We start from the raw sequence: 15,628 nt of genomic DNA, 5'->3' as shown, positions 1-15,628 counted from the left end.
CATTATAAATCACATTGTTAGCATAAATTGTCTGGACAAACTAGTACAGTGTGTACAGTTTGTCTAGTAGAGTACTAGACAAACTAGTACTCAAGACCTCAGGCATGCAGAGCCACTCTTGTCAGACAGAACATTCCAAGAGCTTAGTTTCCAGGTGTCAGCCAGGAACCAATCTTGAAAACAGAGCTTTCTTGAGAATGTGCCAGGTTTGAGCAACCCAGGCCTGCTAAAAGTTAATGCTTTTCCACGCAGAGTCCTATTCTGACTAAACATGAAGAAGGAAGCACCCTGTTACTCTCTAGGCTCTCACCCTACAGTATGTTTCTTAATGGCACTTATCACTATCAGACCTTGGGCTATCTAATCGTTTGTTTATTTGACACGAATTCAATAACACGTATTTTAATTCTTATTTATTATCATCTTTTCTCCACTAGAATATGAGTTCCATGAGGCCAGAGACTTTGTTCACTGTTGCATTACCAGTGTCTAAAACAGTGCTTTCCCTATAGAAGGTACTTAACAGATATTTGTGGAATAAATGAATGAATGAAAAATATCACTTATGCAATTACTTAGGAATGCCAATAAAGTTGACTGGGTATAAATTATTGGGACATGCTGTTATCCCATGAATGACATTTTCTCATCTGTTTCTTTGTCTCTCCTGAATAGGTCTATAATTCAGCAGGCAGATCTTTCCCTCGAAGGTTTGTTTTGCCCTTACATGTCAGTTTGAATGACCCCGAAGGAGAGAACCTCAGCCCATTGTCCTATTCTTCAGCTAGTGCTGTGAAACAAGCTGATGGAAAGGTATGATATGAAAGGACATTAGACGAAGACTTTGATTTTTAGTCATGTTACTTCATTCCTTGGCTGTTCTCCACAATGTTTTGTGCCTGATAAGTCTGATAACATTCAGCTGAGCAGGGTAAGGTCACAATAATTGCAGAATTCTGTCCTTTTTGTGTTTTGAAACAGATAGGTACAGTTTTCTAATGGTTGTGAAATGCCTAAGTATTTGAGATTGTTATTGATCATCTCCACCTTTTAGATAATTTGCACTTACCATGTTATTGTTTAGCTGTCACTGTTTTAGCTTTAGTAGAATAAAAAGCCCACTTCCACCTCTTATGCCATTTGACAGCTTCATCACAAAACCTGATATATTTTTTTTTTTTGAGAAAGAGAGAGAGAGAGAGAGCGCTTGTGCAAGTGGGGGGAGGGTGCAGAGGGAATCTTTTTTTTTAAAAAATTAACATATACTGTATTATTAGTTTCAGAGGTAGAGTTCAGTGACTCATCTGTTGCATATAACACCCAGTGCTCATTACATCACGTGCCCTCCTTAATGCCCATTACCCAGTTACCCCATCCCCCCACCCACCTCCCCTCCAGCAACCCTGTTTGTTCCCTATAGTTAAGAGACTCTTATGGTTTGTCTCCCTCTCTGATTTCATCTTATTTTATTTTTCCTTCCCTTCCCCTATGATCCTCTGTTTTGTTTCTTAAATTCCACATATGAGTGAAATCATATGGTAATTGTCTTTGTCTGGCTGACTTACTTCATTTAGCCTAATACCCTCTAGTTCTATCCAAGTCATTGCAAATGGCAAGGTTTCATTCTTTTTGATGGCTGAGTAATATTCTCCCCCCCACCCCGCCATGTGTGTGTGTGTGTGTGAGTGTATACACTACATCTTCTTTATCAATTCATCCATTCACCTGTTGATGGACATCTGGGCTCTTTCCATATTTTGGCTATTATGGACATTGCTGCTATAAATACTGGGCTGCAGGTGCCCCTTTGAATCACTATGTTTGTATCCTTTGGATAAATACCTAGTAGTGCAATTGCTGGGTTGTAGGGTAAGCTCTATTTTTAACTTTTTGAGGAAATTCCATACTGTTTTTCAGAGTGGTTGTACCAGTTGGCATTCCCACCAACAGTGTAAGAGGGTTCCCCTTGGAGAGAGAGAATCTTAAGCAGGCTCCACACTCATGCAGAGCCTGACACGGGGCTCAGTCGCACAACCCTGAGATCATGACTGGAGCCAAAATCAAGAGTCAGATGCTTAACTGACTGAGCCACCCAGGTGCCCCCAAATCTGATCATCTTTTATGCATTCATACATATGATGGAAAGAGGAACAATGGAAAAAGTGACTTAGAGTCTCAGTCCCCAAGCCCTGTCACAAACTCCTAGCACCCTCACTGACCTACACTGAATAAAATAAGTGTGCAAGTAAGCAATTACTGCATATCTTTTTGGAACCTCTTTTAGATTTGGTGCTCTTATGAAAATCTACATCCTGAGGATCTAGAAGAGGAAGGAGTGTTGAATTTCCCCAGATCAACTATGGCCAATTCAGTGGCAAAAAGTATCGTTTCTTCTATGGTTGTGGCTTTCGGCATTTGGTGGGGGATTCTCTGATCAAGGTTGATGTGGTGAATAAGACACTGACGGTAATGAAAATCTTTTTCTCTTTCTGAACTCTTTTTTAAAAAATATTTTATTTGAGAGAGACAGAGAGTATGAGCGGGCTGGGGAGGGGCAGAGGACAGGGAGAAGAAGACTCCCCACTGAGCAGAGAGCCCTTCACTGGGCTTGATCCCAGGACCCTGAGATCATGACCTGAGCTCAAGGCAGATGCTTAACCGACTGAGCCACCCAGGTGCCCCTCCCTTTCTGAACTCTTAAATGACGTGTTCTGCACTTTGAATTAGTTTCTGTTTTGTTAAAGTAGCTCTTGAGATCCTTTAATATTTAGGCAGCTCAGCCATTTACTTTTATTAAGTTTGAGAACCGTGGTATCACCTAGGCTAGGGGTATATTCTGTCTAGGAAATCTTAAATGAATCACAAGCCCAGAAAAACAAGTCTCTGCATGATCTTATTTTTAGACAAATAATGGGGTTCAGGTTGTTGGGACATTTATATTTCAGGTCGATGGGAAATTGTACAAAGTGTGTTTGATGATGATGGAGTCTGCAGCTGCAAAATCACCCCCCACCCCGCCCATTCAACTCAGTGAGCCTGATTCTTTTACTGTTGGAATATTGTATTAGACAGCCAAATTCATGCTGGGAATGACAAAAGCTATAGAAGGCTTCCTGCTCATAACTAGCCTTCTATCAAATACTTTTTTTGGGACTTCTAGATTTGGAGAGAAGATGGCTTTTACCCCTCAGAACCAGTGTTTGTTCCAGCACCAGGGGCCAGTGAAGAAGATGGTGGGGTTATTCTCTCTGCAGTGATCACCCCTGACCAGGTAAATGTATCTCCTCATCACTAGTTAAAAAGAGAAGTAGCAATGAGCCTTTTGAGGATTATATTCAGTGATGCTATCAATAGTTTTTGATTCCAATACAGCACTTTCTCCCTTTTCTTCCTCTCCTCATATGTACATACTCTTTTATCATAATCCATGCCTTATTATTACTTTAACGTTCTATTTATAGAATCATCCTCATAATTTACATTTGCATAGGAATTAATTTACAAACAACTTTCACACATGTCACCTTATTTACTCATCAGAACAGCTTTGTTGGATACCATTTTACACACGTGGAATTTGTAACTTAGAGTTGAGAGAGCTTGTGTCAGATCATAGTAGTAAAGCCCGTGTTTAAATCTGTCTTCTGACGTCTAGTCTGATGTTCATGCCACCAACTGTGCTGCCAGTTTCATCCAAGTGCCCCAAAAGTCTAATGTGGTGAGCCCTAGTTTCTCAATCATGTTGATGTCTTAACTTCTTGTCTAAGGCCGTCTTGTGGCAAATAGGTTGAGTACCAGCTTTGACCAGTTATTAGTGGGTGCCTGGGATGTAGGATTCTGGGGCTTTTTATTTTATTCTATATTTAAAAGATTTTGTTTATTTGACAGAGAGAGACACAGAGAGAGAGGGAACACAAGCAGGGGGAGTGGGAGAGGGAGAAGCAGGCTTCCTGTGGAGCAGGGAGCGCCATGCGGGTCTTGATCCCAGGACCCTGGGATTATGACCTGAGCTGAAGGCAGATGCTTAACAACTGAGCCACCCAGGCATCGCCTGAGGCTTTTTAAGGGTTTGGTGAGAAAAGTGCCGTGATCAATTACTAATATCTGCCATAGGCTTAGGAGGACTTTGTCCTCATACCATGTACTTGCCACTCATGTAATTACACCAGGGCAAATATCAATCTGCCTTGTAATGCTACCCTTTGTACAGCTCCAAAGTAACACAAAATGGAAACATTTCTAATTTGGAAGAAAAAAATTCTGTCTCTTAGGAGATTGAAAAGGGGCAGGTAACGAGATCCTTAAACTCCAAGAGATCCTCTGAAGGTAATTGATACAAACAACTTAATTTCTTCACTCTAGGTATGAACTTCTTCAGCCATAATGTCCTTCTCAGGCTCGTTCAGCCATTCAGCAAACATTTAGTGAATGGATGGATAGTCAAGGCACTGTGCTAGGTGGTGAGGATAGATAGGAAGATGCGTAAGACATTATCAAAAGAATTTTCAGTATTGTCTTTCTGTTCTAGAATGAAAACAATTTTCTCCTAGTCTTGGATGCCAAGAACTTTGAAGAACTGGGCCGAGCAGAAGTACCTGTGCAAATGCCTTATGGGATCCATGGCACCTTTGTAACCATCTGATGGAGCAACTCGAAACACCTGGAAACTAGCTTTAAAATGAACATGCTCCGTACAAAAGGGAGAGCAAAAAGGGCACCTTCCCTTCCAAACCACAGACACCTGGTTTTAAAATTTCTATTAAAAACAGAATTCTTGAGATAATAATGGTTTTATAATTTTTTAGAGCTCTTTCTTAAAAACATTAAACAAGTGTTGATACAACCTTTTGAAGAGAGTTTTAAATTTATATTTACTAGATAGATCTTCCTCTAGATAATAAATATACGAGAAAGAAAAAGTAGAGCTGTGTCATTACCACCACCAGTTAGGGTGGGTGACGGAGGTTCTCACACTTGAGAGAAAAAATACAAATAATCGTAGATAGTAAAATATGAATATAGCTCTAAAAAGCACCTCGTTTTTCCCCGTCACAGCCTGCCTGTTAGCACGGGTTCTAGGGCTCACAGAGGACGGGAAGCCAGCTATGTCATGCTTAGAGGCTTTCTTCCAAACTGTTTCTCTGCTGTCCACAGACGCCACAGCAGTTGAACCACTGACTGCCACCTTCTGCCCTGCCCCTAGCTCAGCCTTGGGAGGGTGTTGTTTTGAGGGACGTCACTAAAATCAGGCATTTCTTCTAATCTCCAGGTGTATAGTTCTCCAGAAATTGATGAGAAGTCAGTAGGTCTTCATTCAGTCGGGCAACAGGTGGCACTAGAGGCCATATAATCTCATTTCTAAACCCCCTCTCTCACCCCCAGTTTTACCAACAGCCCAAATCCTGCTACGTCTGTCACTTAGACCATACTCTTGCCAACACCTTCAAGATCTCTCTCTTTTTTTTAAAGATTTTATTTATTTATTTATTTGAGAGAGAGAGAGAGAGTGAAACAGCATGAGAGGGGAGAGGGTCAGAGGGAGAAGCAGGCTTTCCGCCGAGCCGGGAGCCCGATGTGGAACTCGATCCCAGGACTCCGAGATCACGACCTGAGCCCAAGGCAGTCGCTTAACCAACTGAGCCACCCAGGCGCCCCCACCTTCAAGATCTCTTGTTCCCTTTTCCTTCAGTTATACTTCCTCTCTCCACTTAACTCCAGCCTGGGGCCAGTTAAACTGTCCTCTCTCCCTCTGCATGTTGAATGTTGCTGGGGAAGCCTCCTAGATGTGTAGTTTGGGGCAACTGTGAACTCATGGTTCATGCACACCCCTGGACCAGCATAGCCAGTTTCTTCCCAGTTATCCTCAGGAGTTATTACAGACATCATAAACCTTGTCCTTTTCAGTGAAGTGTTCCCACAGGTACAAAAATGCCACAGGTAATGGTTTACATTGTGGCAATAAAGTGAAAGTTCTAAGTTTTGTGTCTGGCTTGATGAAACACAAAACAAAAGCAGTAGGTACCAGAATGACGAGAAGATGCCTAAGTACGGCTAAGACAGCAGATGTGGGAGCTTCGAGGCTGAAGTTATTGTAAGAGAACATAAATATATCTCACAGAAATCCTCAAAAAGGCATTGTACTCCCCCAGACAAGACATGGAAGATTGTTTTAGATCTTATCCGGATCTAAAGGGTGGAGGAGATTCTAGCTGACTTCTGTGAAGTATGCAAAGCTGATAACGTCTTTCCTCTATAAATTCCATCCTAATCACAGGGAGTGAAGTTCAAACATATAAAGGTTAGCGGTACAATCATAAGATTTTGACCCAAGGATGCCCCGATTCTTCTGTGGCTCTGTCATCTATGAGTTCTTGAAGGAGAAGACAAAAAAGGATCAATGACATTTTGTAATATGCCTATGCCTGGTAATCTAGTGCAGAGAGTTCTGGTAGAATTGAATGAGCATATGACTAAGTCTAAGCCTAAGCAGGGCTTCTTCCTCTCCCTAAGCCCAGCTTATCACTCAGCAGTGTCCAGAGACTCAAGGAAAGGGAGTATGTGGTGCATAGGGAAGGGGTAAAGGGACTAGGGCTTCCCCCTTGTGACTTTCTCTTAACTAATTACATCTGCAAAGACCCTATTCCAAATAAAGTCATATTTTGAGGTACTGGGGGGCTCAACATTAATTTTGGGGGGACATGGTTGAATCCGTAACAGGATCACTGAGGGTAAATTTGGTGAGTACCCTTAATAAAAACATTTAGAGAAAGAGCTCTGCAAATGTAATGCCATGTTCTACTAAAGTAATTATAGCAATTTCTCAGAAATTCCTTCGGCTTTGTATTTTGATTCTTAAGACTTCGTTCGGAATGAGCCAAGTATTTTATCCCCGATGTGGTCAATGCCCAGGAAACACTGTTTTATTGTAAGTGGTCTTGGATGAGTAATTCACTTATCTGGGCCCGTGTTTTCCTATCTGTGAGAGGACTGAACTAGATAATGTCTATCTCATATGTCTCCGAAGTTTATCCTTCTTTGACATTTTTTTACAGCCCAACAGGGAAGAGAATAAAAATATTTGAAAATGTGTTAATGTTTGCTACATGACAATAATTTCATGCAGAACAGAGTATGTAGCCAGAGACAGGAGACATTTGAGAGAAATCAACATTTGGGGCCTGAATGCCTGCCACTCTCATGATTTAATCTATCCTTCCCAGTACCTGGAACCCTGCCAGCCTCATGGTTAGCTATTCAGTACGTATTTAGTGAGGAAATGAATGGTGAAGAGAGGTGACATAATACTGGGAACTGCAAGTAGTGTGGATACTCCTTATAGATAGGTGTGAGGAAACAAGATCCGTTCACTCTGGAGGTGACAGAGAATCTCTAATGTGTGTGTGTTCACGGCTGCATGTGTTCACACTGTGATAAATGGCTTCATGTGTGTGGATGAGAAGGAAAGCTTGAGAATTTCTCTTAATAAGAAGAATCTTGGGCGCCTGGGTGGCTCAGTTGGTTAAGTGACTGCCTTCAGCTCAGGTCATGATCCTGGAGTCCCTGGATCGAGTCCCGCATCGGGCTCCCTGCTTGGCAGGGAGTCTGCTTCGTCCTCTGACCCTATCCCCTCTCATGTGTTCTCTCTCTCTCATTCTCTCTCTCTCAAATAAATAAATAAAATCTTTAAAAAAAAAAATAAGAATCTTTACAAACAGTCCAAAGGTAGTATCATTTCCGAAAGCCAAGTGCTCCCACACGTGCCCTGGAATTCCCGCTCCCTTTATGCTATAAGTGGATTGGCCCTGGGGCTCATCTCAGAGTAACCAGCCAGTGGAGGTTACTCTAACTAGGGCTTTCTGGAAGGGAGTGGCAGGAGCATCTCAAAGAGGTCCCTCCAGTACCCAAAGTGTGCCCCCGCTGACCCTAATGGCCCGACTTGGCCTAGGGCTGACCAGTCAGTATAATGAAAGACACTAAGGTCCTACCCACCTTTTCCGACCGACCGCTGGGAGGTTTGCTTAGCTTACCCCAACGCTGCTATCCAAGAGACTCACCGTACCGGACGCTTTACTGCCTCCAGACCAGCGGAGGGAGCCAGTCGCAGCGCGGCGCGGAGAGCGCGTCCCAGCGCGCCGGCCGCACTGCGCAGACGCGGGACGCGCTGTCTTCCAGCCCCGGCGCCAGCCGAGTGCGGAGGCGAGGCGATGAGCGTGGCGGGCGCCGGCGAGGGCTGTCGCCGCCGGGCGCGGGTGTCCCGCCTCGTCTCCTTCAGCGCGACCCACCGACTCCACAGGTGGGGGGTGGCGCCCACAGTGCCCACGGTGGGGGGGCGGGGCCCGGGTGCGGGAGCGCAGGTGTGAGAGCCGACGCGCGCCCCCGGCCGCCCTGGCGCCACGCTGACGGTGACAGCTGGAGTCGACCAAGGAGGCTGTGGGGCGCTGTAGGGCGCGGTGGCAAACGGAGCCGAGCGGAGGGCACGGCCCTGCGTGCGGAACCCGAAGGCTAAGGTTCCCCCGCGTCTCGGTTCCCTGGAGCAGCTTCCGGGGAGCGCACGTTTCCTAGTGGAGCGCGAAGGGTTGCAGTGGCGCCCAGAGCAGTTCGCCTGGCCCGGTTGACACAGTGTCAGACATGTGGTGAACTCTCGGCAAGTGTGAGCTGCTGTGAGGTGTCAGGACGCTAGCCACCATCACCGGGACCGCTACAGCAACCCAGGTTTATGCCCTTCTTACCACAGGTGTCACGAACCCAGGCGTTCCCTTCCTAGGGCAGCCCTGAGAGCAAGGAGCACAGCCGGGATTTGAACCCGGAGCATTCAGGCTGCTTGACTGCACTGAGGAGTTGATGTTGAGGAGAGTTTTGCCTCTCATTAGCAAGCTCCGCTCTCAGCATACGTTTCCCTGTCCGTAGAATGAGGATAATAATTTCTAACAAGAGTCATCCATTCATTCACTGGGCAGGTATTTGTGACCAGCGTGTCAGGTCTTGTACTAGGTGACAGGGATGCAACAGCGATCAACACGTACCTGTCCCCGCCTTCTGTGCGGAGTGCACGATCTGGCCAATTTTGTGGAGGGTACAGTGGGATAATTTTGTGCCAAAGCTTTGTGAACCGTAGCATTCTAAATGTACGTGGATGAGGGTGGGGCGGGGGAGAAGAAAGAGAATCTCAAAAAGGAAGGGGTGGTATAATAGCACGTTCACACATTGAAGATGCATAGTCGATTGGACAGGTATAGACGTAAAAATTCATTAAGAAAATTGTTCTCTGCCCAGAATACAGCTGAGCATTGTAATTTTAAATTTTTACTTAATTTGAATACTGCTGTATGGATTGGTGAAGTCAGTGGGCAATAATTCTGGCATAATAATGCAAGATTGTTAAAGAGGAGACGTAGTAGGTCATGTAATTATTTTTCAGGAGAAATGAGATTTTTAAGCCACTTGAAGACAAGCGTCTTCTTTTATCATTGTAAGTCCTTGCTTCATTCAAGCCATGCCTCCTATGTAATGGGTACCCAGTAAATGTTTGTTGAGTTGAAAAATAGAAGGGCCTTGAGCAGATCAGTTGGAATCTTGCTGTGGAACAAGGGTGTGGACTTTGTTCACACTCATTTGTACATTACAGTAGCCTAATTAGGGGGCATACACTGGTTCCTGACAGAAAGTGGAATAATGAAATTAAGTTGATTTATGACTCCCATTTGGTGAGCTAAGATAATAAATTGTGAAGCTTTTCAAAGGCTAGAGCAAATAATAAATGTAGGGAACAGAGACGGTGTCTGAACTTGTGTCATGTTAATTTTTTTTTTTTTTTTTTTTTTTGTCAGCAAATCTCTGAGTAATGAAGAAAACTTGAAACTCTTTGGGAAATGCAACAATCTAAATGGTCATGGGCATAATTATAAAGGTGAGAGAAAAACTGATGAAATTTTAGCCCTTTCAATAAGGGTGAAAGTGTGATCAGCAAATACAGTCTGAACAAGTAAGAAACTTTATGGACAAAGCATATTTGAGCCTTGAATGAGAAGTTACATGGAAGTTCAGAATGAAAAAAATCCGTTGCCTTGGTTGGATGTGTCTTAAATTTTACCTTGCAAATATCTGCTCTGTTAGAGATAACAAATGGTTTAAACAATTTTTTTTTTGCCTTGGCGTTAGTGTGCATAATGAGATTCTTTTGGCACCTGCTTCCTTCTAATTAGGTATTTCCGAGGCTAATGTTAAAATTAGATCTTCTTAGAAACATTAGATTGTATTCTTTGTGTAAATAATGACTGACAAAAGGGAGATAGTGACTAGGAATATGCTGTATGCCGGGAAAATAGGTTGAATCTAAAACTGCCTGCAGTGTTCCAAGAAAATAATTTATGTGAGTGTAGGAGACTTGATTCTTTGAGATAAAGCTGATATCTCAAAAAACAGCCCTGTGAGCATAGAGTATCAACAGCATATAGTTGGGTAGAGTAAAAAGATTCAAAAGGTGTCAAAAGATCAGAATTTCTAGTTTAGTTACCACCTTTTACTTGATCTATGATATTTGTCACTTTTAGTTTGCTCACATATCACATAATACCTAATGGTGTTTGTACGGAGCTGAAAAATATACATAAAAGTCACTAATTTGTAAAACACTCTGATCATCATTTTTCAAATGCTTATACAAGCAGTTCTTTAATTTACAAAATATTACCATAAACTGTATATGTTCGTGTGATTGTAGGGATCAGAGTTTTAGGCCCAGTAGTGGTTTTGCTTGCTGAGAAAGGTGCTGCCCAGCGTTGGGCCAACTTGGTGTGTAGCTGGATGTCTTCCTGTACGTTCTACTTTTTCAGGCGGTGATCGAGCAGCATCTCAATCCTACCTAGTGGACATTCCTACCTAGTGCATCAATATCATAAGCTGAATGTACACCCTTTCTGGCTCTGGCTGGGATCCTCTGCTTAGCCAAAGCTCCTGCTGAGCTTCTCTGTCTTGGCCGAGTCTTGCTTTGGTTGAGAAAAAGATCTTAACTAAAAGAACAGCTGTTTGAGGGAAAACATAAATAGAGCTTTGCAGGATAGAGACCTAACAATTTATGTTGTTAACTTATGCTTGGGTGTTATCTGTTGAAAGTCATGTGTTTTTTTTTGGTATTCTGTTTTCTTTCCCATAGTTGTGGTGACGGTGCATGGAGAGGTACGTGCTGAAAAGATCTGTGTGATTTGTCCAGATTGCTGGGCCCTCTCAGCCAACACGATGGATTCTGTGTTGAAAAATTCTGTTCAAATCAATATTGCTTCATTGTTGTCCATTGTGTATGGTGAGCTGCTGCCATTCTAGGCCTTTCCTCTCCCAAAGGGTTATCTTTAATCTGCTCTGTGTGGACAGGTAGAAGAGCAGTACCATGAAAGGGGTTCCTGGAGCACCTATGGTGTTTCCATAATGAGATCGATGAGTGTCCCGGGGATGAAGGCAGACATGGGCACGATTTCTGCACATTGTACAGCCTTTAATAATTTAACAGAGGTTTAAATATGAAGAGCATATTATAGTAACATTCACCTTTGTTTATTCTTTAGATTGATCCTGTTACAGGAATGGTTATGAATTTGACTGACCTCAAAGAGTATATAGAGGTAATGTCATGTTGGATGCTTATTACGTACTGTCCTCTAAGTGTATTTGGTGGCCCCCTTATCACTTTCCCAACCAAGTATCTCCAGAGGTTCCATGACCTTGTGAGTGGAATTGGGTGTGGGAGTAGGGAAGTAGTTGGAGGAACTACTCTCATGTTTTTCTAAAGGTGTATGGGTGATTTAAGGGAAATAAGTCACAGTTGTATTGCAATGATGGGAATAACCTTAACAGGCTTGTCTTTCTTGTATTTCTTGCTGGTGTATCCTGATATCCTCCATTTAACAGATTCTGCCTTTCTTTCAAGACACAGCTTTCTCCTTGAGGCTTTCTTTTCCTTCTCTGGATTTTCCTTATGCCTTTGATCATAGATTTTTAACACTACCCTGTGTTATTCGTTCTAATTTTATCATAAACTCACTGAGGCAGTTCACCATAGGGATAACACAGAAGAAGGAGTTCAATCAAGGACTTGCTGACTGTATCATTATAGAAATCCTGCATTGTCAGAGACCTTAGAGATTATCTAAACCAACTTTTTCATTCCATAGATTAAGATTGAGAGAGGCCAAACAGTTCACGGACTTGCCTTAGGTTGTGTGGTTAGTCTTTTACAAAATTGGGAGTGGACTTCCTTCTATCCAGCTTTGTTATTATTCCATCATTTTACCTGTTCAGTTCTTCACTTAAACTCTGCTTTTTTTTTTTTTTAAGATTTTATTTATTTTATTTAACAGAGAGATCGCGCACACGTATAAGCGGGGGAGCGGCAGAGGGAGAAGCAGACTCCCCTGCTAAGGAGGGCTTGATCTCAGAACCCTAGGATCATGACCTGAGCCAAAAGCAGATGCTTAACCGACTGAGCCACCCAGGCGCCCCCTCTGCTCCTTACTCTTGTTCTAGAATCTGACATTTGTCTCATAAAAATGCTATTAACGATCATTACTGCTTCCACAGTACTTATCATCCATATATTCAGCAAGTTCGTCCGCTCTGCATCAGTCTTTGAGCTAAGTACCAGGAGTACACAGATGAGTGTGACATAGCCCTTACCCACAGAGTGCTCATGTTACTTTTTTAGGAGGCAGACGATAATAAGTGCTCAGTAAGTTTCAACTGAATAAATGAATAAGAGGGGCGCCTGGGTCACTCAGTTGGTTGGGCAACTGACTCTTGATTTCAGCTCAGGTCATGGTCTCGGGGTCCTGGGATCAGCCCTGAATTGGATTCTCTGCGCAGTGGGCAGTCTGCTTCAGGATTCTCTCTCTCCCTCTGGCTCTCCTCCCACGCGTGCATGCGTGCTCTCTCTCATAAATAAATAAATCTTCAGAAAAGAAAAGAATAATCAGGGCGCCTGGGTGGCTCAGTCGTTGGGCGTCTGCCTTCGGCTCAGGTCATGATCCCAGGATCCTGGGATCGAGCCCCGCATCGGGCTCCCTGCTCCGCGGGAAGCCTGCTTCTCCCTCTCCCACTCCCCCTGCTTGTGTTCCCTCTCTCGCTGTGTCTCTCTCTGTCAAATAAATAAATAAAATCTTAAAAAAAAAAAAAAAGAAAAGAATAATCAGTGAATGAACAGATAGCAGTGTGTTTCAAGTACTTCAGGAAGCTATAAAGACAGAATTTTTGCATTTATTGGGGATGTAAAATATATATACACGGAGTGCTGTACAATCCAAGACAAGAGTATAGGAAATATGAGGTGTCCCATGCGTGCATATGACCACGTGCTAAAGGAGAGGTTCTGTGTAGAGAACTCTTCCCCACTTTTTGTATCTGAGGGACACCATGCAGTCCAGTCAGTAACAGTGGCTCATCGTGGCTTATAGAGTAAAGTCAGAGAGGCCTGTGGAAGAAGCTTCAAAACAAAAGTTGGGACCTGAACTGGAATTGAAGAGAAAACAGGTATTTTCTTGATACTCATGTTGGAACTGCCCTTCATTTGCTGTTTTAAAGGCTATTTGGTTTAAGGCTTAACTCTTTTTATATGGTTCTGGTTTTGCTCAAAAAATGATTATTATTATTAATGTACTCTTCTGAGAACCATACCATTGGGAAATTAGATTGTTTCACAAGTGCTTAGATTTTGTACACTAGCTAAAAGTAAAAAAGAATAAGGCAATTACTGTTCTTGCCACTGACAAGGGAAAACATTATGTTAATATATACACGTATTAGGAAGCAACGGTCTTCACATATTTATATATTTTTTCTCCTAAGAGTCCAAGATCATTCTTAAATTACTCCTCATAGCAGAAATTTAGAACTACTTACATAATTTCACTCTTAGTCTGCTTTGTAAAATGTAGTACTCACTGGATCCTTGTCCTAATGACATTGTGGTGTTGGGCTGAAGAGAAGACTGTATGGAGAAGTATTTTGGGGATTAGTATTTTTGGTAAGTTTATGGACAGAATTCAAGAAGCGTTAAACTCAGTTCTGAACCGCAATGGCTGGTTACAAGGAAGCTCCAGTGAATTCTCTACTTTTTGGTTTCTTACCTCTTTGCATTTAGTAATGAGGAGAACCAGTCATTATGGAGATCTGGGCTTGCTTTATTTTTCAACCTTAAGCGTTGCGTTGTGAGACATGGACAGAGTACTTACAAGTACTGAGTTAGCGGCTAACTGATGAGTTATGGTTTAGAAGCAAAGATAGAACACTTTGGAATTTGAGTCCTAAATGGAATGAGTGGTGTTTTTCCTTTGTTTTATCTATAGGAGGCAATTATGAAGCCCCTTGATCATAAGAATTTGGATCTGGATGTGCCATACTTTGCAGATGTTGTAAGGTGAGTATGACCATCTTGCCTTATGTAGATAGTAAGAAAGAAGAATTGCTGTCAACATTTTATCTGACCACTGCGTGATTTCTGAAGTTTTGTTTTAACATTATTTTTTAAATCTAGAATTTCTGTTCTCTATCAATATCAAAAATGAAATTTTGTTTATTTGCCTTTGATCTTCTTTCCTTTTTTTCCTACAGCACGACAGAAAATGTAGCTGTATATATCTGGGAAAACCTCCAGAAATTTCTTCCTCTGGGAGTTCTTTATAAAGTAAAAGTGTATGAAACTGACAATAATATCGTTGTCTATAAAGGAGAATAGCTTTTAAGGGTTAATACTGTAGAAAGACTAATTTCTTTCCATATTTGAAAAAGGTCTTTATCCCCTGGGACTATTAAGAAGTCGTCACATACTTGTTATGCCTCCACATTGTGTTCCGGAGTGCCCAATTGATTGAAATTGTTGAGTATAAAACCTGTTGTGAATTCAAATCTATCTTAAAACCAAACTTGTAAAACATCCTGAGTATCATTTAGAGAGTCTTTTATTTATAGATTAAAAATCACTTCATTTTCAGTAAAATGTTGTGGTGTGGAATTTAAAAGTAAAATAAATCAATTTTTGTTTTTCCATTATCTCATTTTTAGTATTCATTTTTTTCTTGGTATAATATGAATAGAGAAAGTGTTTATAAGACATCGTAGGTGATACTTAAAAAAAACAAAACTACAGGTGACCACAGAACATATACTTCTTCCTTGATTACTTCTCAGGTATGTAGGGACACAAGTTTATTCAGTGAAAATGAGACACACAAATCACGTTGGCGATTCATTGTAGGTGGATGTACAAGGATTGATGAAAATACCGCTTAGCGCACGTTGTTCAATGCAGTTTTGCATGTCTTATTGAACTATGAGTTGCTAGTGAGGATCAGCATGTTCACTGAACATTTGTTGGAGTATCATTAAACTATTTATTATGTATATTTGTCCATGTTTCCAGACCTTATGGTCACCTGAACAGTTTTAATTCAGAAAACTGAAGAATAATCACATATATCAAATCCTATTAAATTAACATGAGAAAGGATATATTATACTGTAATGTGTCCCTTATATACAGTTTTTCCTAATCGATCCCATTTTGTTCTGATCATTAAACTTAACACCTGCTTAAGTTGAACTGTATTCTTGGCGTCTGGTTTCTTTTCTTCATGACTAAATCTGC

The 15,628-nt window shown here is 41.9% G+C and overlaps 3 protein-coding genes across 4 annotated transcripts in view; 2 read left to right on the top strand and 1 right to left on the bottom strand.

Moving 5' to 3' along the window:
• The window catches only part of BCO2 (beta-carotene oxygenase 2), a 40,030-nt gene extending 35,234 nt beyond the window's left edge, over positions 1-4,796 (top strand). The window contains 5 exon segments of the mRNA XM_044919202.1: positions 676-813; positions 2,285-2,333; positions 2,336-2,466; positions 3,161-3,271; positions 4,529-4,796. Coding sequence (XP_044775137.1) covers positions 676-813; positions 2,285-2,333; positions 2,336-2,466; positions 3,161-3,271; positions 4,529-4,642 — 543 coding nt within the window. The 3' untranslated portion in view covers positions 4,643-4,796.
• Positions 1-15,628, bottom strand: part of IL18 (interleukin 18) — a 100,165-nt gene that overhangs the window by 64,162 nt on the left and 20,375 nt on the right. The gene's annotated exons all lie outside the window — the stretch shown is intronic.
• Positions 8,160-15,577, top strand: PTS (6-pyruvoyltetrahydropterin synthase). The gene is made up of 6 exons (XM_021696601.2): positions 8,160-8,293; positions 9,828-9,907; positions 11,153-11,175; positions 11,559-11,615; positions 14,331-14,401; positions 14,596-15,577. Exons 1-6 carry the CDS (start codon positions 8,205-8,207, stop codon positions 14,717-14,719), a joined length of 444 nt encoding a protein of 147 aa, XP_021552276.1. The 5' UTR covers positions 8,160-8,204; the 3' UTR covers positions 14,720-15,577.

This window comes from Neomonachus schauinslandi, chromosome 11, assembly GCF_002201575.2.
Source record: "Neomonachus schauinslandi chromosome 11, ASM220157v2, whole genome shotgun sequence".
NCBI classification, from domain to species: domain Eukaryota; kingdom Metazoa; phylum Chordata; class Mammalia; order Carnivora; family Phocidae; genus Neomonachus; species Neomonachus schauinslandi.
The sequence above is the reverse complement of the archived record's forward strand: the minus strand, read 5'-3'. Positions and strand labels throughout refer to the sequence as shown.

Bases quoted from the DNA above. Each gene is read 5' to 3' on its own strand.
- PTS (XM_021696601.2), top strand. From the start codon at position 8,205: ATGAGCGTGGCGGGCGCCGGCGAGGGCTGTCGCCGCCGGGCGCGGGTG. The intron at 8,294-9,827 runs GTGGGGGGTGGC...TTTTTTTGTCAG, and splicing joins GCGACCCACCGACTCCACAG to CAAATCTCTGAGTAATGAAG. The intron at 14,402-14,595 runs GTGAGTATGACC...TTTTTCCTACAG, and splicing joins TACTTTGCAGATGTTGTAAG to CACGACAGAAAATGTAGCTG.